At 44.8% G+C, this 24,273-nt stretch overlaps 1 protein-coding gene across 1 annotated transcript; it reads right to left on the reverse strand.

Annotated features, from left to right (window-relative positions):
* On the reverse strand, positions 1–23,589 carry LOC307201438 (von Willebrand factor A domain-containing protein 5A-like). Its single transcript, XM_079950653.1, has 19 exons — positions 23,450–23,589; positions 20,559–20,652; positions 20,122–20,324; positions 19,463–19,685; positions 18,314–18,486; positions 16,461–16,575; positions 16,166–16,338; positions 15,887–15,975; positions 15,054–15,198; positions 11,540–11,619; positions 11,347–11,461; positions 9,948–10,112; positions 9,687–9,790; positions 9,257–9,462; positions 7,107–7,337; positions 6,432–6,536; positions 3,522–3,664; positions 2,977–3,100; positions 1–1,671 (listed from the first exon to the last, which is right to left on the reverse strand). The coding sequence occupies exons 2-19, from the start codon at positions 20,596–20,598 to the stop codon at positions 1,592–1,594; spliced, it is 2,514 nt and encodes an 837-aa protein (XP_079806779.1). The 5' UTR covers positions 20,599–20,652; positions 23,450–23,589; the 3' UTR covers positions 1–1,591.
* Between the last annotated feature and the right edge of the window lie 684 nt (positions 23,590–24,273).

Raw genomic sequence — 24,273 nt, forward strand, 5'->3', positions numbered from 1 at the left:
TTCTCTTAAAAGCAGTTTTATTTCTTGCTCCAGCAGAATATAGCAAGCAATCAGAGAAGGCAATCAGAGGCTGAAACCTGATCCCCAATTACACAGATATAAACCATAAAGCTGCAAAGATAGGTCAAACCTAGGTCAGACCAACCAGAAACCTGTTATGGTCTACCTGTCAGCTTGCCCGCAAGGCATACATTTCCTGTTTTGCACTTGTTTTTAAAGGTCATGGCTAAAGACACTTTCAGTTTTTTCCTTTACTCCGTTTGTGATTTGTACCATCTCTGTCATGATGCTGAAATGCAAACTTAAGAGAGGAACAATGAGAATACATGATCAAGTATTCCAAAAGGACTGGAGTAAATTTATATGATATATATATATATATATGATATATATGAAATTTATATGATATGAAAGATTATTGTATTCAATTAACATCACTAGCAGGGGTGTCTGAAGACTTATAATGAGAAATTTTCTACCTTTCTATATTTATTTAAATTTTGAGCTATTTTGTGATGAGTAATTAGAATTGGAAAACGTACAAAATGCAATGATACAAAGGTTAATTTTGAAAGCCATGAGGCAGGAGGGGAAAAAGTCTATAGAGTCTAAAGAGCCAGGGAGGTAAAGTGGATAATAATGATGTGAATGTATATTATTAAGTGAAAAATAAAAATTATATAAAATAATATAAAATACATGATTATGGTGTCAGCCATCTGCACAAACTTTTCTTCTTAGGATTGCTGCTCTCAAGGCCAAACAGTCCACTTTTTTCAAAGGTGTAGGGGCACCTGTCCCCTAAAAAATAGTTAATGGGATACCCAACAGATCTCTCAACTGAGAGTTTTAAATCTTTGAACAAGACTGCTCTTAAGTCCTTGTAGATTGGACAAACAAGTAGGCAGTAGGATAAATCTTCAGGCAAATTGGCAAACTCTTCATAAGGAATCGGGTGATAGCATCCTTCAGCTTTGGCAGAGTGCATAGACTGGAACTGCAGAGCTGTAAAGGCTTTTATCCATCTGAGCTTTTAAAGGTCTGGAACCCTGAAGAGAAATGTGGCTTTCCACTAAAAGACATATTCAGAACCCACCTGTCCAGTATTAACTCTCAAACTATTTGCTCCCCTTTTCTGCTGACAGCATGCATTTGGATGTAGGTAGATTATAAACTATTGTTTTAATCTGCTGGAACAAACAGTATAGAGAACACATTGTGTTCAAAATTTAGGTAGTGATTTGGGTTTCAGGTTAAAGCAGAAATGTGGTCAAGCCTGGTTTGTAATAAAATTTCATTTAAGTACTGAATGGTTGTTTATTTTGCAGTTTGTAATTCCTTTCAGGTTTTTTTTTGTACCCTCACTAGCACAGAGTGCTGGCTTAAAGCACAGCAGACCAATGTAAGGCATCTCCATATGAGAGGAAACTCCAGCACTTCTTGCAGTGAAGACATGGAGGAATCAGAAGGAACTGAACAGCTCAGGGACTGACAAGAGCCTTATGAGATGGCAGCCAGCTATACTTTGGCAGGAGAAGAAGAGTGCAGCAGAAACTCCTGTTTTAAGAAGCACAAGGATACAGAGCCAAACTCAGATCCCAAAAGCCTCTGGGCTCACGCTGCTGCCTAGCATCTCATTGCCAGCCTTCACGCACTGAGCCAGCTGGGGCCCTGCAGAAAAACAAAGAGGCAGAGTTAGGATCTACCAGCACCAAATATCACTTTTCAGCCTGCACCCAACTCTTTTTCCAGGGCCAATAACTGATCACGCCATCTATGTGCGATGGGAGGAAGACAGAAGGCTGCTGTTCATTCCATCTTTTCCTCATTTTTTAAAGCGAAGTCTGAGTGTGCTCAAACACATTTTTTTCAAAGGCCTGGAAGGGGAAACCAATCACAAATGCACACAAAGGGGCAACATTTTGAAGTGTAATTAACTGAATGGCAGAAAGGCAATCAGAGACCACTGGATGGCGCAGAAATGAATTTTGCGGGGAGGGGACTGCTCTTATTTCAAAGCACAAATGTTCCTCATAGTGATTGCAAGCAGGAAGCGCTGCCTTCTGAATTGGATAGGCAATATCCAAGCAGGTGTGCTCTTCGCCCTGCAAGTCATCCTCATTCTATGCTCTCCAAGTTGGAATGATAGAGGAATCACCATCTTCCCCAGCCAAAATCTGAAGAAATCTCTAATGCAGGACCTGGAGACAGTTCCGCCTCCCAGTTTAACAGACTGGAACCCTTGTGGTGAGCCAGGATTATTTTATTTTTTTAATGTACACTGTAAATTGATGGGAAAGTGGATTGGTCTGAGATCAAGTAGGGGTGGAAAAACCCCAGCACCTCAAATGAAATACAGCATAGTTTAGACTCCTGTTGGAGACTCATCTTCAAACTTCAGCCTCTGTCTTCACTCCTTCATTCTTCCTCAGCTTACTGGCATCCAGCTGCCTAAAACTTTCTGCCTCCAGGAGAGCTGGGAAGCAGAGTTCACTCTTATCAGCTATGCCGAAAGCCCTGCTCCATCAGGCATGTTCGACCCCTAAACGGTGCGAGCTGGTCATTATCAGAACAACAGTTTAGGAAATGGTGCCAGTTTGATTCTTCTCTTTTTCTCTCCCTGGCCCTTTCCCCCTTGTGTTGATGTTTTAAGATTGCAAGCCTGCAGGTAAGCACTGTCTCACTTTAGCTGACTGTATTTAAGTCGCACTGAAGAGTGACTTATATACAGTCACTCTTCACTGAAGAGTGGAGTAAAGGTAAAGGGACCCCTGACCGTTAGGTGATGTGGAATAATGGGCTGGTTAGGACAAGCTGAACTTCCATGATGGTTTCAAAGGCATTTTTAATGCATTTTCATTATTTTTGTTTTACTGCTCGGTGTTTTAAAGTGTTTTGAAATATAAGCAACCTTCTATCCCAGTCTGGGAGAAAAAAAGGGCATAAATACATTAAGCAAACAAACAAGTTTTTCACCTGCAGTTGCCTGGAGCCAGCTGAGAGCTTTAGTTTCCAGTAATTCCCATTCATCCCTCTGGTCTGTGGCCCTGGAGTGGAGCCAAAGAAGGGCCAGCACAGTCGCCCATGCATCTGGGGTCACCTGGCAATATGGAGCAGGAGTCAAAAGACAGACATGCACTGAGCCCTGCTCCCTCACTGGCTCTGTACATAAATTACATCTGACAGTTCTTAAAGAAAAACAAAACAATGGCTGAGTGTGACCTTTCAGTACCTGGTTACAGTTTAGCCACAATTTGGGAAATAAACCCATGAATCAGATGAACCATCTGCTTTTGCAGATCTACTTTCTTTCTCTTTCTTTCTTTCTTTCTTTCTTTCTCTCTCTCTCTCTCTCTCTCTCTCTCTCTCTCGTTGAAAGCATAAAACATGGCCATAGTGGGAAAATACTCACAGAAGGAACTCCGATGCAGGAGAGATTTTTAATTAATTGCTTCCAACAATCGCTTTAACAGAACTTTTATTACAATGGACAATGCTACTGATCCTGCCACAGACCTTACCTGGGCAGGTGATTTGCTTGAGATCTCAGCCTCACTCAGGCCTAGGATGGTGGCCAGACCAGAATCAAGTGGCCAAGAGCCATTAGCATTTTGCAGAGACACCAAGCTCAAGAGAGGCGACTCCTTCTCCTTGGGAGTGGGCTCTGCAAGGGGCAATAAAAATAAGATAAATTAAGACAGCTAGCAGCCTCCACACCACATTCAGAACTCTCCCATCTACACTATTAGCTAGATTTTCCAAAGCTCTCGCTAGGCAGGCATGATGATACAAAGAGTGGTACTTCCTAATATGCTCTACCTTATGCTCTACCTTGATCACCGAGATCCTCTGAAGAGGCATTTCTGGTGGCTCCCCATGCCCCCGAGGTTTGGTTGGACTTCTGTAGAGACTGGGCCTTCAGCGTTGCATGCTTTGCCCCACAGGACTCCCTCCCAGTTTGGAAGGGACTATCCCAGCCGCCTTTTTAGATATCTTCTGTTAACTGTACTGTTCAGACAAGTCTTCACATATGAATCGCTTTGTTTAAACAAACCAGTATTGAAGGAAGTTTTATTGGTGTTTTTTGTTATGGTTTATGGATATTTTAAACACTGATTTTATTATAATTATTATGTTGTAAGCTGCCTTCATATATCTTATGACTGTGTGGATTATAATATTTTTTTTTAAAAAATAAAATTGCTGAACCAGAAAACCATAAAGACTACAGCTCCCCTGTCCTTTAGGCATGTTATCTGGGGCTGATGGGGGTTGAAACCCAAGATCTTCCATCAGGTCACAGAGTCCCCCCTTCCTGTATTTTCATATTTTTGATTCTGAAATTTTGTCAGTTCCTGTAGTGAGTTCTTCCAAAGTATTCCTCCCCCCAGTACCTTAAAAACAACAATAAAGACCCAAATCCATGTAGGAATTAGCTAGCTATATACCTTATTTTTGTGTGTATAAGACACCCCCTATTTTGGGGGACTAAAAATTAAAAAAATGGGGGAAGACTTGTTGAGTTTTTCTGGAGAGGGGGATGCTGAAAATCACTCACCTGCCTGAACACTTCCTATCACACGCAATGGAGAAGACACCAAACATCTGACCACCCGCCACCAGCCACCTGTCGCCCGCCCAATTGCCGCAGCAACAGTGAATCAAATAAAAACCTTGCTGCAGCCACCAATCACCCGTCCCCCCCTCTGCACTACCCGTGCATAAGATGACCCCAATTTTAAAACATTAGTTGCATGTAAAAAATACTCGTCTTACACATGGAAAAGTACAGTGGTTGTGTCAGCTGAATGGAATCTGCCCTGAATAACTGACACAAGGAAACAAAGGAAAAGGGGGAGTGGTTGCAATTTAAACTCTGCTTGCCAGTTTTGCACAAGGGAAAATGCTGGAACTTTGGTCTGACACAGAGGTGCAGTTCATATATTCTAAGGGCTTGATGGGTTAAATACTTGGGCCTGGTTTACTTGCAGGAACCAGTGCAGTTGCTGTACATTATGTTATCGTTATGTCTAGTTTCCATCAGGATGCGGCACTCTGCACCAGCCGATGCTTCTCAGCCTCACAGTGTGCCCATCAAACTTAAAGCTCAAGGTTACTGAGAAAAGTGCTTGTAGGACAAGCTTATCCCTGTCGATTTACACAGGACAGTAATTAAGGCAATGGGCTTGTAGTTCACTTGGTATCCCACTCCTGGCAGCAAAGCCTCCTTCATAAATTCACCATACATGGTGGGTGAGGTTGTACTGCACCGGAACAGACATTTACGCTGACTGAGCCAAAATCTCTTAACTGGTATTTGAAGCATACAGTATGTGTTAATGAGATAAAAGCAAACTAACCGTGGCTCCAATTGAGAAAATGTTTGATATACATTGACTTTTAGTGGGTTGATTCATTTTCCACATTGATCAATGTTTTATGACCAACAAGTTTGCTAGAGAGAGATTTTCCAAAAAAAAGTCAACAACTTTGGGGGCGCTGGGCGGATCTTTGCACCCCGGCGCCACATATGCTTAAGATGGCCCTGAGCCCAGGCAGAAGCAGCAGCTTAAATATTGTGTTTATAGACGTCCATGCTAAACAGCATTGGCATCTGAGGATGGGGTCAGCAACATAGTCCTGTTCCCTGGTTTTCAAGTGAGCACCAGTACTGACATGGCACATTCAAGAGGTTTAAAGTTCTGTTTTGAAGTGCAAGTTTCTAGACCTCACAGGGTCCAAAAACCAATACCACGCACACTGAAAGTTGAATTGCTGGTACCCGATTGGAAATACAGAAGGGGTTGAATAACACTACATAATTGGGGGAGGGACTTGCCTAGGATCCATGCCCACTTTGGTCTCTACTATTTCCCCCTCAGTCAACCTCCCTTTCTGCCTCCATCTCCCAGTCAGAAGAACTGACAAATGCAACTCAGATTGATTCCGAATTCTCCTTGTCATTTTTCCCAATTCAGTAGAGAATGGGACAAATAACATTGTAATCATATGAAATCTTTGGCATGTTTTGAATGACTACAAATCATAGATATTTTGGGTAAACTGAAGTTAGGTAATAAATAATATGCAGTTGATAAAGAAAACTTAGAACCCATGATGGAGAGATTGGAAATCGTAATAGGTGGAAGGAATTTCTTATGTTTTCTTTTATGCATGTTTTCTTTTATGCATGTTTTCTTTTATGTATGTTATTTGTTTTGATATACTGTTGACTGGTGATATTATTATTTTTTATTTAAAAAAAGACAAGTGCAACTCAAGCCAAGCCTGCAATTCAATATCCCATTCACATTATTTCAGTTACAGACTTATTGTAAGTAAGATCTATATACAAAATGAATGCATTCAGTGTTTTAACTCTTCTATGCAGAACACGAACAGATTCAAGGTGGTGGCCGTGTTTTTGTTACCTGAGGACTTAGCAGAGTAAGAATTTTGAATGGGAGGAGGAGGTGATGACAGCATCAGGGAGCCAGACTTCATTTTCGCAGCTCGTTTGCCCTGCAATAGACCAGCTAGATCAAGGGGGAAAAGACACAGAAATCTATTGTGATTTTGAATAAGGTATAGGTCCCAGGATTCTTTGGTGGCAAATGTGCTTTCGATATGTGGTGTTTATGCAGCCATTGACTCTATAGCAAAGAGCTGCCGCCCTGTTGTCTTCTCCCTATTCTATGCCTGCCTAGGACTGCTGCTCTCAAAGCCTAGGCTGGACCTCCATGTTTTTTAAGGACCGTAGTCCTTTTAAGTGGCTTTCCCAATTGATTTGACTCCAACTTCCATCTGCCCCAGTCAGCAATGGTCACATGTACAAGTTGTAGCCCAACAACATCTGGAGAGCCAGAGAGGCTGATTTTGAAGGGAAGAGGTTTTTATGTAGTTTATAAAAGTTTAGAATTGTCCTCTAAATGGCTCCCTTTCACAGAGATTAGGGCCAAGCCATGTCTCAAATTAACCGAGATGATTAAAAGTTAAGGGAACAAGTATTGCAGATAAGGCCTATGTACAAAATGAATGCATTCAGTGTTTTAACTCTTCTATGCAGAACATGAACAGAGTTGAGATGGTGGCAGTGTTTTTATTACCTAAGTACTTAGCCAAGGGAGAACGTTGCGTGGGAGGAGGAGAGCAGGAAACCATCGAGCTGCCATACGCCGTCGGCCTTGGTGAAAATGCAGGTTGTGCATCGGACAATGCCATTCTACCATGAGCAGGAGAGCAGAAATCCAGCGGGCTGCAACCCACCGTCGGCATTGGTGAAAATGATGAGCCTAGAGATGCAGATTGTGCATAGCACAATGCCATTCTAGCTTGTACTAGACCAAGGAGGAAAAAACACACAAATCTAATGAGATTTTGAACAAGCTACAGGTCCCAGGATTCTTTGGAGGGAAATGTGCTTTAGACAAATGGCGTGTATGCAGCCATTGACTCTACAGCAAAAGAACTGCCGCCTTCAGGGGTGCCAACTTGAATAAAATATATGGGGGGCCCAGGTAAGCCCAACCCCGCATAATCGATCATATGACATGGCGCACACAAACAATTTGAATGGCAATGCCCATCAACTTTGCAGGGGTCCAGACCCTTCAAATATTTTATTGGGGCAGGGTGAATCCCCCAAAGCCCCTAGGAGTTGGCTCCTATGGCCGCCTTGCTATCTGCTCCCCATTCGGACTGCAGTACCCGCAGCCAAGGCTGGACCTCCATTGTTTAAAAAATACTGTAGTCCTTTCTCGGCCAGGGAGCAAGTGGCTTTCCCACTTTGTTTGACTCCAGCATCCATCTGCCTCAGTCAGCAATCGTCACATTTTCAAGTTGTAGGCCAACAACATTCAGAGGGAGGGAGAGATGGGGAGAGAGAGAGATTTAGAAGGGAAGAGAGTTTTAAGTGGCTGATAAACACATCAGCAGGGCTGAAGGAAGTTCCCTGAGAAGTCTTCTCAATGGCTTCCTTCACATAAATTAGGGCCAAGCCATCTCAAGGAAGCACAAGCCACATCCTGGACCAAGATTATTACTCCCTCCTCCTCCTGCTCAAGATGCTAAACTTTAAGGGCACAAATAATAGAAAACCCTTCTCCAAGCACCATCTTGGCTTTCTTGGGTTGTGACATTGAAACTCATTGATATGAGGGAAATACATTGATATTGTGACCACATATCACTCTGCTCTAGCACTTAAAGCATTATTTTACCTAGGTTAAACAAAACTTGTCAGTTCTTGCGGTCTTAACACTTTGTTATTAAACTTTGCTTCATGAATGGATTGTTGCCTAAGACCTAGAATATCTAGAAGACCTACTGAGACAGAATGAAAATGTGAGTTATATTCACTCTTGATATAGCTTGATATAGGTAACTTCTCACCTCAAGACACCTGGTAGTTTTCAACACTGAACTCTTAGCTCAGTTTTTTCCTAAGTAACACCATTGCTAAGGAGTACTTATCAAAAACCTTTTCAAGTTACATATTATTAGCAAAGCTAATGAATTTAAAGTTATACGTAATTGTTTGAGCACAGCTGAGGAAAATATTTTAAGGAGACTTTTGATGCCTTAGGATTAAAGTTCAGCTCATCATATCATCACTGCTTCTTCTCTTCTCCATTGGAAGAACTCAGAAAGATACTCTATGGATGAATTATTTTTTAAATAAAAGGTGAGTTCTGGCTCCTTAGAATTCTTGATAACCATTTGAAATGTTCTTATGCTCATTCAACTTCCACTATTCACTTCTGTATGTATATTATTATTTAAATATTGTTTGATATTTTGAAGCATATTAGCTTTTTCTAATGATCTTTTATGAAATATTTTGCCGTAACTATTTCTTTTCAGTGTAAAGGCTGCCAGAATCCACAATTAATCAGGCAGGTGTACTTCCCTAATGGAATAGCTAATATTGCTTCATTAGCTTGTAACTCTAATATTTAGAGGACACCAAGTGATGGAACTTTCCTAAAAGAGCCAAAAATATGCCAATTGGATCTGAAAGTTCAAGCTGGAATGTTTTAGAAGTAAGCTAAGATTTAGACAGAAACAAATTTGAAACACACACAAACACACACACGAGTGGGATACCGGATATCTCCAAATTATCTTAATGAAGGCTGAGTAAAACCAACTCCAAGTCTCCCCAAAAGTCTTTTTTAGAAGGTACTGAGCAGATGCAGTGACACTAAATACAACATGGAATCCATGGTCATTGCCAAACACATCTCCTTGAACTCACATGCATGTGGAACGTCTCGGCGGCTGAGGGGCCCTTGAAGTGCTGTGCCCAGCTCCATGTTCACTCCCACAAAGGCCGTATGTGAGCACACCACCCCAGAGCTCAGGCTTGTCTCCAGTGCCAGGCGCTGCTTTTCTTCTCCCTTCTCCCTGGCCCCCTCCAGTTCCTTTAGGAGGGTCTGAGCCGCCAGACGGTGAACAGGAAGCCTGCAGTATGGGAAAAAGGGGGCAGCGGGGAGATAAATGCAGGGACCACTTGGAATGATGTCAACCCCTTAATATAGGCCATCCAAATCCAATCTTCCTTGACTATTGGCAAATCTGGATTATAACTTGATGGCTTCCAAATGCTATCTGTAATTAAATAAATCGTATCACGTTTGTCCAAGGTTGGGGGGGGGGAGAAGACTTACAAAATGTGACAGTACTACCTGTCAGTCTCCTGAACCTGGAGTGAGAACTTCATTGTTTCTTTGAAAGTCTGGTCTTGGAACTGGTACTGAAGAACAGCAGTCCCTTCATTGGAGCCTGAAGACTGGAGCAGAAGAGAAAGCATCAGAACTGGGAAAGGGCAAGAAGCCTTCGGAACAATACCTTCTGACATTAAAAACCACAAATAAAGTCAAGTTTTGGTATTCAGGATAGGAGGGAGGGATTATTCATTGGTTAAGGTCTTGGTGGTGGTTACTTGCCTGGTCCTGCCCATGGATCTGGGCATAAATGAGGCAGCGCTGCCCCTGGAAGATGACCTGTGGGCCTGACCCCACAAGCTCAGCCTTCAGACCAGGAGGCAAGTCCCAGCTCAGAGAGATCCTGGTCACGGCTGGCTGCAGGGCCTTCTTCAAAGACTGCAGGGCCTATGGGAAAGCAAGAATTTTGCAATGACATTAAGAGAATATCAAAGTTCCTGTTCAACTATCGCTTAAAAATAAGTTTCTATGTGAGATTGTTTTGAAACTGTGTGAACAGTGCTTGCAAAGGAGTCAGGAGAGGGGCTGGTGAAGATGCCATCTTGGTTTCTCCAAAAGCCACTGAACATAGAATAGAAGCCTGCTGGACAGTCTCTGAGCAACACAATGACTGTGCCACATAGGTAAAGGGACCCCTGACCATTAGGTCCAGTCGTGACCGACTCTGGGGTTGCGGCGCTCATCTCGCTTTATTGGCCGAGGGAGCCGGCGTACAGCTTCCGGGTCATGTGGCCAGCATGACTAAGCCGCTTCTGGCGAACCAGAGCAGCACATGGAAATGCCGTTTACCTTCCCGCCGGAGCGGTACCTATTTATCTACTTGCACTTTTACATGCTTTCGAACTGCTAGGTTGGCAGGAGCAGGAACTGAGCAATGGGAGCTCACCCCGTCGCGGGGATTCGAACCGCCGACCTTCTGATCGGCAAGCCCTAGGCTCTGTGGTTTAACCCACAGTACCACCCGCATCCCCGTGCCACATGGGGGCACTAAAAAAGATTCAAATTCATAAGCAGATGACGGGTGCTATGAGAAACTGAGGTGTGGTTTTTTTTGTCAAGCAGAAACATGCAAATATAGGCACTTCCAGACTTGCTACTTCCCAGGTAGGATTCCACACGACACTGGAAGATTCAGATTGTGCAACTGAAGCTTCCTCCCCAAAAGATAAGACTTTCTGCAGAATGGGAAGCAACAGGAAAATGCACCGGAAAGTGTGAAATAACCCTTGCTTGATGCAACGTCATCTAACCTCCCTATAAACTGAGGAGGAATCCTCAATAAACTAGGCAATCATGAAGGCAACCAATGTTTCTTTCCAGCGAAGTGGTTTAAAATGTCCCATAAAGAAAGTATAGCTATTGGGCACTACTAGCAATGCAAAGTTTGCATATGCAGTTCAGGAGAAGTGTAGAAGGGTGAGCCAAATGATCATTCCAAGGGTGCAGTCCTTATGTATTAAGGTTTCATGGATCTTTTCCAAAACTTAGTGGTTGTGCTGCGTGGGAGAGCTGGGATTCCATGCTATGATGGATTGTCAGGGGGCACCTGGCAGTTTACCCACAGCTCAGGAGAAACTGGTGGAGAACAGGAAAAGAGGAATGTGGAGCTCCTGAGCCTCACCTTGGCCTGCATGCGCTCCTTGCCTGTGATGAATTCAGCACTTCCTCCGGCTGCACGGGCAATTCCTTTGATGAGGGCTGTGGAGGCCCCTTCGCCAATGCCAAAGGAGAAGCACCTGTCAGGGAAAGAGGAGGTGAACCTAGGCCAGGTGCAGAAAGCTGTGAGATCAAGGTTTCCCTCTCCCTTGCCTTACCTGTGGGAGCTGCTGTGATGTTGAACTTCAGCAATGACCTTATCTGTATTAGACACCTCTCCATCCGTGAACACAAAGAGCTAGAGAGAGAGAGGGAGGGAGAACAGAGAGGTATTAAAGCGTATCCTATTTCCCCTTTGAAGTCCATTTGCAGGCCCCAATTGCATTCAAACCCCACATATAAACGGGGAAAATGCCTATCCTAGTGGTGGTGCAATTGTATAAAGTGTGTGAGGGAGTGGAAGACGCAGACCTAGTGGTGAGAGGAAAAAATCCTTAAATAAGAGACATGGGGGAATGATTAATGGACTTCAATGTCTGTACACTAATGCGCAAAGCATGGGAAATAAACAAGATGAGCTTGAGCTCTTGGTACAGCAAACTAAATATGACGTAATAGGCATCACTGAAACCTGGTGGGATAAGTCCCACGACTGGAATGTAATAATGGAGGGATACAATCTATTTCAGAGAAACAGACCAGACAAGAAAGGAGGAGGAGTGGTGTTATATGTCAGGGATGTGTATACCTGTGAAGAGATCCAAGATTTAGAACCTCAAAGCCAAAGTGAGAGCATTTGGGTCAAAATTAAGGGAGAGAAGAATAAGTGACCTCATTGTGGGAGTTTACTATAGATCCCCAAGCCAAACGGAGGACATAGATGATGCCTTCCTGGAACAGATGGCCAAGCATGCAAAAGGAAGGGAGATAGTAGTAATGGGGGACTTCAATTACCCGGATATTTGTTGGATGTCAAACTCGGCCAAGAGCATAAGGTCAAACCGATTCCTCACTGGCCTTGCAGACAACTTCATTGTCCAGAAAGTGGGAGAAGCAACAAGAGGAACAGCCATTTTAGATCTGGTCCTAACCAATGTTGATGACCTGGTTAGTGGGGTAGAAGTGGAAGGATCATTAGGCGCGAGTGATCATGCTCTTCTGAAGTTTACTATACAGCGGAAAGGAGCAGCCAAGCATACTAGGACTCAATTTCTTGACTTTAAGAAAGCCGACTTCATAAAACTTAGGGAAGTGCTGGGTGAGATCCCATGGACAGTAATACTAAAAGGAAAGGGAGTTCATGATGGCTGGGAGTTTGTTAAGAGGGAGATAGTAAAAGCACAACTTCAGGCAATACCAATGAGACGGAAACATGGAAGGTGCCTAAAGAAGCCAGGGTGGCTATCTAAAGAACTTTTAACTGAGTTAAGATTTAAAAAAGCTGTGAAAAAAAAAATGGAAAAGGGGGGAAACCACCAAAGAGGAATTCAAACAAATAGCCAGCACGTGTAGACACAAAGTCAGAAAAGCTAAAGCACAGAATGAACTCAGGTTTGCTAGACAGGTTAAAAGCAACAAAAAAGGCTTTTATGGGTATGTTCGTAGCAAAAGGAAGAACAAAGAAACAGCGGGGTCACTCAGAGGAGAAGATGGTGAAATGCAAACAGGGGACACAGAAAGGGCTGAACTCCTCAATGCCTTCTTTGCTTCAGTCTTCTCCGATAAAGAAAACAATGCCCGACCTGAAGAATTTGGAGCAAATGATTCAGCAGAGGAAACACAGCCCAGAATAACTAAGGAGATAGTACAAGAATACTTGGCTAGTTTAGATGTATTCAAGTCTCCAGGGCCAGATGAACTGCATCCAAGAGTATTAAAAGAACTGGCAGAACCACTGGCAGTCATCTTTGAAAATTCCTGGAGAACAGGCGAAGTCCCGGCAGACTGGAGGAGGGCAAATGTTGTCCCTATTTTCAAAAAGGGGAAAAGAGAGGACCCAAATAATTACCGCCCAGTCAGTCTGACATCAATACCAGGGAAGATTCTGGAGCAGATCATTAAGCAAACAGTCTGTGAGCACCTAGAAAGGAATGCTGCGATCACCAATAGTCAGCATGGATTTCTGAAAAATAAGTCATGTCAGACTAACCTGATCTCATTTTTTGACAGAATTACAAGCCTGGTAGATGAAGGGAACGCAGTGGATGTAGCCTACCTTGATCTCAGCAAGGCATTTGACAAGGTGCCCCATGATATTCTTGTAAAGAAGCTGGTATAATGCGGTCTTGACTATGCTACCACTCAGTGAATTTGTAACTGGCTGACTGACCAAACCCAAAGGGTGCTCATCAATGGTTCCTCTTCATCCTGGAGAAGAGTGACTAGTGGGGTGCCACAGGGTTCTGTCTTGGGCATGGTCTCATTCAACATCTTTATCAACGACTTGGATGATGGACTCAAGGGCATCTTGATCAAATTTGCAGATGACACCAAACTGGGAGGGGTGGCTAACACCCCAGAGGACAGGATCACACTTCAAAACGACCTTGACAGATTAGAGAACTGGGCCAAAACAAACAAGATGAATTTTAACAGGGAGAAATGTAAAGTATTGCACTTGGGCAAAAAAAATGAGAGGCACAAATACAAGATGGGTGACACCTGGCTTGAGAGCAGTACATGTGAAAAGGATCTAGGAGTCTTGGTTGACCACAAACTTGACATGAGCCAACAGTGTGACGCGGCAGCTAAAAAAGCCAATGCAATTCTGGGCTGCATCAATAGGAGTATAGCATCTAGATCAAGGGAAGTAATAGTGCCACTGTATTCTGCTCTGGTCAGACCTCACCTGGAGTACTGTGTCCAGTTCTGGGCACCACAGTTCAAGAAGGACACTGACAAACTGGAACATGTCCAGAGGAGGGCAACCAAAATGGTCAAAGGCCTGGAAACGATGCCTTATGAGGAACGGCTAAGGGAGCTGGGCATGTTTAGCCTGGAGAAGAGGAGGTTAAGGGGTGATATGATAGCCATGTTCAAATATATAAAAGGATGTCACATAGAGGAGGGAGAAAGGTTGTTTTCTGCTGCTCCAGAGAAGCGGACACGGAGCAATGGTTCCAAACTACAAGAAAAAAGATTCCACCTAAACATTAGGAAGAACTTCCTGACAGTAAGAGCTGTTCGACAGTGGAATTTGCTGCCAAGGAGTGTGGTGGAGTCTCCTTCTTTGGAGGTCTTTAAGCAGAGGCTTGACAACCATATGTCAGGAGTGCTTTGATGGTGTTTCCTGCTTGGCAGGGGGTTGGACTCGATGGCCCTTGTGGTCTCTTCCAACTCTATGATTCTATGATTCTATGACTCTTTAATTCCTCCATACCGTGCAAGCTAACTTAAATGGCAGGTGATTGACATGTGGGGGGCCTCTCTTCTTTGATATCCGTTTGCAGGCAAAGATTGCATTCATTGTCCATCTGCAAACAGACGAAGTTGGCTCCAATAACTGTTCTCCTTACCACTTCCAAAGAGAGGTCTCAACTCAAGTATCTTCCATGGGGTTGTACATTTTTCTATTTATTCAAAATAAATTTAGACTGCTCTGTATCCTCATGGACATCAGGGTGTTATGTAGAAAAAGCACAATGCACATAACTTAAAACCTTCACAAAAAACACCAACTTCATGTTTGTTCCACCACTCTTTGCAGGTCACTAAAAACCCTACTCTTGATACCTGGCGAGGATATCCTTCCCGGCACGGCTGGCTGTAAATGGCCTTCAGTGGCTGCAGAATCTCTGTACCCCCCAGATCAGCTTGCAGCTCCTTCACCCGTTGGAGGGACTTTGACATGGTCTCCTGGGTGTATTCTACACTCTGCCTGTAGAGAGTTTCGGAGAGTCAAGGAAGTAAAGGACCTATTTTCCTCCCAAGCTCAGCTAATTCCCCATCAGGCTATTTTGTAAACCTCCCACAACATTCCACGTTTCCACTAGGACCACCCTTTTATTATTTGTTACATGGTCTAATTGCTCCCCTAAAACTCATCCAGTCTTCTCCTCTTCTCATCATTCAGTGCTCAGAATGCGCGAAGCCACATCAAGGATAGAAAAAGCCTATGTTTACTGTGCAGGTAACAAGGAGGAAAGGGTAATAGCAGAACAAATAGGGAAGAGGAGGTGAGAAATGTTTAGGGGTCCAGAATGTGCCTTGCAGGAGATGCTGGGAAGCTAGCTTGTGAAAATACCCCATCTAGCTTGGACAGATCTTCTAACTCCTTGGGTAAAATCTCTTGACACTTTTAAAAACCCTTCCATTTCATTGACCTATAAAAGCAAGGGTGAGGAACCTTTGGCCTTCCAGATGTTGATGAACTACAAGTCCCGACAGCCCTAGCAGGCAATGATCCAAGAGGCAGGGATTATGGAGCTGTAGTTCAGCAACATCTGAAGATAAAGAAGTGTGTTCAGATTCCTGTGTCAACTGTTGCCAGTGATACAGCATAGGAGCAAATGGAGGAGCAGAGAAGTAATGAGTCTGACAACACTGGACACTCTTTTGACACTCACGGGTAGAATGAGTCATGGGTCGATCCAAATCCATAGATGTTGAAGTAACATCCCAGAGGGAGACTCTTCAGCAAGAAAATCAGGGTTTCCTGAAATGTGGGGTTGGGGAGGGGGGAGAGAAAAGCAGGAATCACCCTAGGTGCCCCAGCCCAACCTCTAGCATTTATTTCAACATTACGGGCCCAGCCTCCTTCAAGGAACCATTCATCTGCAGTCTTCAATTACCCTCCCTTCTACCACTCCATCCTATTCTTCAAAACAGGTTTTCCCCTTGGGTACCTTGGCACTCTGAATCCGCGTTGGGGAATCAGGGTTCCGATCGGTCCAGGAACCCATGCTTCCAGAGCGGTCCAGCAAGAAGAGAAATTCTCCAGTTGCCTTCTGGCCTGGTTTGGGGGCAGGGACACTGGGGTACAGGGTGAGCAGGAGTGCTGGGTCCCCCATCAGAGAGCCTGTGCAATGCGGGAGGAAAGGAGATCCATTAGGCGTTTTCACCCAAGGCAGCACCCTTTCACCTCCCAGTACCCTTTGTGTTTCTGCCCCCATGTCCTCCATTGCCTTGCGCTTTGCTCACCTGGGGCAGCCCCAGGCTTCCCAGCCTCTAGGAGGGTGCTGGGCTTGTGAATGTCCTCGTAATATATCAGCAGCTCCACGTCTTGGTCGAACTGGTGCCCTTCGGCCAAGGAGACCTTGGGTGTTAGAAGGAAAAGCAGAGTTTGAATGCGGAGTTCTGTTCCTATTCCTCCCAAAGATGTTTATGTGTGTAACACTTTCGAAAACATTGCTATGGAATTTGGCCATTTATTCCAAAACTGTGCAAAATGAGAGAATTCTAGGTTGTGCCATTTGATTCAATAATAGGCAGCAAAATAAATGATCAACTGCAGGACCTCCCCTGCCAAATGTAGAACCTGAGATACTGAGAGAAGCTCTCTTGGGTCCCAATAGCTCACAGTTAGTCGATATTATTAAAATGTGCCCTTAGAGTAAGCATATCCACATTATTACTGATTAAAAGGAAAGGATTTCAGGCCAAAACCAAACCCTACTGTTTGGTTTTACATGACTGGTTTTATTTGTAAACCAATAGCCAAAGGTGACGAAGAGTCATATTCAAGCTGCAGGGTAGCAAGAGATTTTTAAAAACCTTCCCGCCCCCCATAGCCCATCTTTTAGTGGGGTAGCATCCATCCACACTTTGGAACTCCCTATGTATTGACATCAGGCAGGCTCCTTCGCCATATGCTTTTGGACACCTGTTGAAAACATTTCTGCATAGGCAAGCCTATCCATGAATGTAGAGTACTGACATATGTTTTAATCAATTTTTAAATCCCTGGTTTTAACTATTCCTGAATGTTTTAAATAGCTGTTTTTTAAACTTTGCTAAGTGGTAATTTTTTATAAGGGACACAGGTGGCGCTGTGGGTTAAAGCCTCAGCGCCTAGGACTTGCCGATTGAAAGGTCGGCGGTTCGAATCCCTGCGGCGGAGTGCGTTCCCGCTGCTCGGTCCCAGCGCCTGCCAACCTAGCAGTTCGAAAGCACCTCCGGGTGCAAGTAGATAAATAGGGACCGCTTACCAGCGGGAAGGTAAACGGCGTTTCCGTGTGTGGCTCTGGCTCGCCAGATGCAGCTTTGTCATGCTGGCCACGTGACCCGGAAGTGTCTCCGGACAGCGCTGGCCCCTGGCCTCTTAAGTGAGATGGGCGCACAACCCCAGAGTCTGTCAAGACTGGCCCGTACGGGCAGGGGTACCTTTACCTTTACCTTTAAGTGGTAATTTTATCACTGCTTTCCCTTTTGCAAACCGCTTTGAGTGTGTGTGTTTATTTTAATTTTACAATCAAGTGGCATATAAATTCTGTGAAATATAAACAAACAAACAGACAAACAGTGGTCTCAATAGAAATCCTGCCCCTAGGCTGCCTATTCGTAGTGGGAGGGTGGCTCCCACCTGCCCTTGTTACCAGTAATGCCCAGCATGGGAGTGGGATTCTGGTAGAGGCAACAGAGTTAAAACTCTCCTCTCCTACACCAAAGCCAAGATCCAGCTTGCCCCCTTCACCTTATTTGTTCAACCAGCCAAGCAAGGCCAATATACCTCTGTGTATAGGGTGGTATATAAATTCAATAAATAATAATAAATATAATAGCTGGTGGCTATTCACAGTGGAAGGACAGCTCCCCTCTCACAAACTGCAAGCATGGGGAGGGAGATTCCAAACAGGGCTGTAGTGGTTGCAAGAGTCAAACGCTCCCCTTCCCAAGCCATGGCCCCTTTCCAGTTATTTGTTTACAAAAGAAAGCAAATAGCACGTCTATGTCGGCCATTAGACCTAAGCACAGATTTTGGGATGTGTGTGCAACTTCAAATGGAGAATGACAAATACACCCCTTTTCAGAAGCTGTTCCTTTCACTATTGTACCTGGGCAATCGTACGGTCTTCTGCCCTGTAGTGCAAAGGCTCAAGGGTGCATTTGGACTCCACACGGTTGATGCCATAAGGTGACTCCAGGGTGGCACTGAGGCCGAGAGTGTAGGGAAGCTGCCCCTTGGGCAGTCGTGGTATGCTCTTGGTGACATTGCCCCCTTCTGAACCTGTACATGAGAGAGCGAGAGAGTCATAGAACCACAGAATTGTAGAATACCATGAGAATCATCTCATCCAACTCCCTGCAATGCAGGAATGCTCAGCTGTTCCATATGGGGACTGAAACGGCAACCTTGGCGTTATCAGCACCACGCTCTAACCAACTAAGCTATCCAGCACACCATGGTTATTGAACACAGTGGGCAAGCTCTCATGAGGAGTAAGACACTGTAACACAACCCAATGTGGGAGGAAGAATTAAGCTGTTGGAGGCGAAGGCACCATGAAACAGTAATGTACAACACGCCACCCCCAATCCCCAGGCCATTACCCAGGGTTTGAGTTTCCTGTTGGAAATGAGACACAGTGGGGACTGTCGTGTCTTTATGATATGTGGTTTTATTTACACATATATACAACCTGAGTCTGGACGGAGGAAAATCCCAGCGCTCACATCCCAAGAGGGTCCTGCTCCTTCCATTGCTGCAGCCGCCAATTCAAAGAGAAATCAGTCCTACTCTCGGGGTCCTTTCTAGAGGCTGCTTCATGTCAGTCCACATGGCTTCAGCCCCCCTCCATCTTACCAGAAACCCTTGCCAAAAAATGCAACCAACCCTCCTTTCACTTACATCACCACTTCTAACAAACACACTTATGGCACTTCTCCAATTGAGTTAATGTAACAAAATACCTTCCTGGGCCTTTCCAGCAGAAAAGAGGAATCTAGGAACTGTTTCTTTCAGTATTTTATTTGTGTCAGCTGATAAATAGGACAAACCAAATTCAAAGCTCCTTCCTGGGCAATTTGGCAGGATGGGAGTAAATAATCTATTTTGCTCATCTCTGTAAAGGTTGTACATATGAAATGAGTATGCATTAATGCTTCTGTTGCTCCAAATCCACAGAGCTTAGGTATAACAAAACAGCATTGCAAGAGGCTTGTATGTGGGGGTAGTTAGTGTGTTTGGGGGTGCAGGAGCTTACCCTGAGGTGCATAGCGGGGGTTGAGGACAGCGGGCAGGACAAAGCGGATGGCCCCGTCGGGCTCCGGAGCCAAGGCCTGGACGTAGGAGAGCTTCAGCATGGCCTCCCCATTGGGAGGGAGGTTACCCAGGCTGCAGGTGAAAATGTCACTGGTGTTTTCTTCTCTTTCAAGCAGGAAAGCCTGCCGGCCTTCACTCAAGGCATCCTCATATTCCTGTTCTGCCTGCATTGGGTGGTGAAGGGAAGAGAAGAACATCAGGAGTGAGGAAGGCAGGGACACAAGCAGGTGTGGTCCCAAGAAAGGATTTCCATTTTAAAAACAGCTGTCGACCAATTGGTTACCTACCAGCGAAGCTTCCATGCTTCTGTAACTTTACCTTGTGAAAGTAAATTATAAGCAATGTGGTATCTACACTGTGACTTTAGAATTCATACATTAGGTTAAAATTACACCAAGCTGCAGCAGAAGAGGCCAGGAAGCCAGGCTCCTTACTACAGCAACTGGATGTTGTTAGGCACTCTTTCTTTTAAGTACAACATATGAGCTTGACACAAAATCTGCTTGCAGGCACAGAGTCCTATCTACGGAAGCCTCCGCCTCCCTTCTGAAACTGGCCACCCAATGCCAAAGGCCCTGATTCTCCTCAGACCTTCCATACCTGTTTCTTCTCTCGGATCTGGGCCTCAATCCGTGTCCCACCAATCAGGCCCTCAAAGGCATACACAGCGGCTTCATCATCCAGAGGGAAGACAAACACCACCTCCACTGCGGACTTCTCCTCATTGTGGTAGCGAAGCTCAGACACCACGTCAGCCACAAAGCCTCGGACCAATACATCCACAGAGATGCTCTTCAAGGGCACTGGGGCAAGGAGAGAACAAGGAAGGCTCAGTGTCTGGCCCTGTGTACACTTTGGAGAAACCCTTTCCAGTCATCTTGGCTCCCACTGCCAGGCCAGCCAGTTATTTAGGACCCTCCAACCTACACCATTACATACCATAAACAAGAAAGCTATATATTGGAAATTTATAGCTGTATGTGACTTGTTGCCATTTTGCACCCGCTTAGCTGAATAACCGTATGCAGATAACTTACCAGGTTCCCGAGAGTTTGTGACAAGGCCACAGACAGTCATGGCTAATGACAATAGTCTTTGCGGGGGAATTGGTTTCCCAGCGATTCACTACAACTGCAGAAAACAGAGATTAATTTTTGGCTAGAGGGGAACCATACGTACAACAACTCTGTATTTTATTTTCCTTTGATTTAATGGAAATGGTAGCCCCCACTTATTTGTATGAAATATTGTTCCCATTTAAAATAATACTATTTACCCAACTTTATTAAGCAATTGCTCTTACAAGGATATTTGTTTGTCATTGTTTTCTGTCTCCTCTCTGAATGCAGAAGAATGAGGGGATGCTAAAATGACAGATGGAAGGAAGGTGAGATTTGATGCCAGGTTTAACCAATCTTCCCTCAGCCCATGTCTCTCCCTATACTCCCCACCCCAATTTCTGGCAGCCAATCTCACTTGACATGCCTCTCAGCCATTCATCAGCCACTCTTTACTCCCTGGTGCTCCTTCTGTATTCAGATCCCAGAGGGGAGCACCAGGGCTGAGGCTATGGTGATCAGAAGAGAAGAGTCTGAGCATGTGCAGAGTGCAGCCACTCAAGAAGAGGTGGGGAGGGAGCCAATGGACTGTTATGTTTCTTCCATCTGAAAGATGAAGAGACCCTTGAAGAAGGCCAAAGTGCCCCCACCTCCAGGTCCCCCAGGAGAAAGCTGCCTGCAACACTGCCCTCCTGAAGCTCTTAGCCAATGAATGAAGTCATAGCTATGATTGGCATGTGGGGTGGGGAGGGGGGTTAGTGGAAACCCCTGAGATAATAGAGAAGCATGTTCATTGTTCTACAAAGGGACATCCTGATTGTCTCTAAGCAGCAGTATTGGGAGTGGGTGGGAAGGAGATGCACAAGGAGATGTAGGGCTTGGGGCAAACTATGGCACAGTGCTCATCAATATGCACCTCCTGACTACAGGATCAAACTTGTCTGCAGGACATGTTTTCCACAGTGAGATCAACATGAAAGAATTAACTGTTGCATACCAGGGCTGGCCCAAGGTGCTTGGCCACTTGAAGGGAGCTGCAACGAGGACTCCCCTCCATACAAAGTCAAGGTGTGTCACTAGTAGATGTCCTGGGGCACCCAAGGGAGAAAACAGCAAGGGAAGAGATTGGTGCAATCCCTCCCTAGCCATTTTTTGTGTGCTATCTTTTTATGGCACATAAAACCATCTGCATGGGCTGCCTGCCTCTCTCTGTCTAGTGGTAGGGCCACTGTGCAACCAACAACACTCACTTTTTCCTCCACCTGCTGCAGCTCTTGCCTGCTCTTTACCATAAGGTCCCTAAGGAGACCTCTACCACATGTGGTGGAAGTGTGGTAAAGTGAAGGGCTTCTGGGAATTAATTTACAATGAACTTAAAAAGGTTTTCAAGTACACCTCTCCCAAAAACCCCAAAGCCTTTCTACTGGGATTGGTAGGGAAGGAAATTAAAAAGAAAGATAAAAACCTATTTCTGTATGCCACGACGGCAGCAAGGACTATGTTGGCCCAGAATTGGAAAACAAATGTAATACCAACTATTATGGAATGGCAGGTTAAAATGATGAATTACGCGGAACTGGCTAGACTATCAGGAAAAATTCAAGATCAGGATGAACAGAAGCTTTATGAAAGTTGGAGCAAATATTTGGTGTATATAAGAGACAACTGCAAAACCTTAAAGACACCGGCAGGGTTAGATTAACTCCAACAGCATATGGTTAACCAGATGATACTTACCAAAGGGGTGGAGGGAAGTCTGAAGCTCGGCAGAGCCAAAGATATATGTGAGATGTATTTGTATAATGAATGTATATTTAATGAAAATCAATAATTTTTTTTTTTTTTAAAAAAGGTCCCTAAGGATGCTAATTGTTCCCCCCTAGCATTAGCACTTGGGACACGGGTGGCGCTGTGGGTTAAACCACAGAGCCTAGGATTTGCCGATCAGAAGGTCAGCGGTTCAAATCCCCGTGACGGGGTGAGCTCCCGTTGCTCGGTCCCTGCTCCTGCCAACCTAGCAGTTTGAAAGCACGTCAAAGTGCAAGTAGATAAATAGGCACCACCTTGGTGGGAAGGTAAATGGCATTTCCGTGCGCTGCTCTGGTTTGCCAGAAGCGGCTTAGTCATGCTGGCCACATGACCCGGAAGCTGTACGCCGGCTCCCTCGGCCAATAAAGCGAGATGAGCACCGCAACCCCAGAGTCGGTCACAATTGGACCTAATGGTCAGGGGTCCCTTTACCTTTACCTAGCATTAGCACTGGGTTCCACTGAGTGTTAGAAAATACCATCCATTTTCCACTGTACAAGGAAGTGTGAGGCTAGTGATCAACTACAGAACAATGCAAGTCACTACGCTGTCAGAGGGACAGTGGATTGCCCCCCCCCAAAAAAGTTTGCTGACCCCTGTTTTATGGCATGAGTAGGCAAACTAAGGCCTGGGGGCCAGATCCGGCCCAATCGCCTTCTAAATTCGGCCCGAGGACGGTCCGAGAATCGGCGTGTTTTTACATGAATAGAATGTGTGCTTTTATTTAAAATGCATCTCTGGGTTATTTGTGGGGCATAGGAATTTGTTCATTCCCCTCCCCTAAATATAGTCCGGCCCCCCACAAGGTCTGAGGGACAGTGGACTGGCCCCCTGCTGAAAAAGTTTGCTGACTCCTGTTCTACCCAGAGGGACCAAAGGTGAGGGGAGGAGAGAAGCAAAGGGGAATTTTGCTCCCCAACAGATCAGACGCAAATAGTTAAGGTAACGGGGATCTCTAGCTGGGGGTGAAGTTTTGTTTAAGAGAGAGAGAGAGCGATGCTATGAGTGGGCTGTAGAGAGGAGCCCACTCATAAATCATTTGCAGTAGATCATTTTCTTACCTCAAAGCGCCCCCAAAACTCGACGTCCTTCCCCCCTCGCTTTGCTCTGCAAACAGCGGAGCAAAAGCGAAAGTGAACCTTTTTGAGCAGAATGCAGAGGGACTTCCCGTTACTCCCGCCTCCAGCCAGGGAGGGTCCACAAATTCCTTACTGGACACTGGTGCCTCTATTTTTCCATTGCATCTTTGGGTACAGGTGGAATATGAACTGAAATACTGTATTACATAGATATTATCACACACATACCGTACCACTTTTAGCACTAAAAATAGTAGTCCTATTTTAGACATAAGAAAGGGCTTTAGCCGCACTTTTCTTTTGCCCCACTCTTTCCAGACAGACACTCCATGTCAGAGGGGCTCCCCCCCCCCCGGAAAACCGGCTCTTTCAAGCTGAATCAGAGCAAAGGAAAAGAGCACTGGGACAAAGAGCTTTAAATCACAGATCGTGCATGGGAAAATCAGAGGAAAGGTAAACGTGGATAAGCCCAAAGATGCGAAACTTCTGACATAGTTCCTTTTATGAGTGCTAAGGGGTCTGGGTAAAAGGCGGATCTACACGGATCCTCATGGATCCTCCACTTTTTAAAAAATAACTCCAACAAATGCAGTGTCAAATCACACCTAGAGGGCACGCCTACAAAATGGACTATAAAAAACGTGGATCCAACACTTTGCCGCGCTGCAGCACCACAAAAACATGGATCTGAGGCACGGATCAGCATGAATTCATATGATTTTTATATTGAAACAAAATAAAAACACCATGATACTGTAGACCACATCTTAGTCTGTAGGCAGAAACAAAAAAATCACGCATCCACT

This window comes from Podarcis cretensis, assembly GCF_951804945.1.
Source record: "Podarcis cretensis genome assembly, chromosome: 13".
Classification (NCBI taxonomy): domain Eukaryota; kingdom Metazoa; phylum Chordata; class Lepidosauria; order Squamata; family Lacertidae; genus Podarcis; species Podarcis cretensis.

Excerpts from the sequence above, each read along its gene's own strand:
- LOC307201438 (XM_079950653.1), bottom strand. The coding sequence starts at position 20,598 with ATGACTGTCTGTGGCCTTGTCACAAACTCTCGGGAACCTG. Across the intron at positions 15,199-15,886 it reads ACCCATGACTCATTCTACCC|GCAGAGTGTAGAATACACCC; the intron begins GTGAGTGTCAAA and ends AACTCTCTACAG. Across the intron at positions 10,113-11,346 it reads AGGAGCGCATGCAGGCCAAG|GCCCTGCAGTCTTTGAAGAA; the intron begins GTGAGGCTCAGG and ends GCTTTCCCATAG.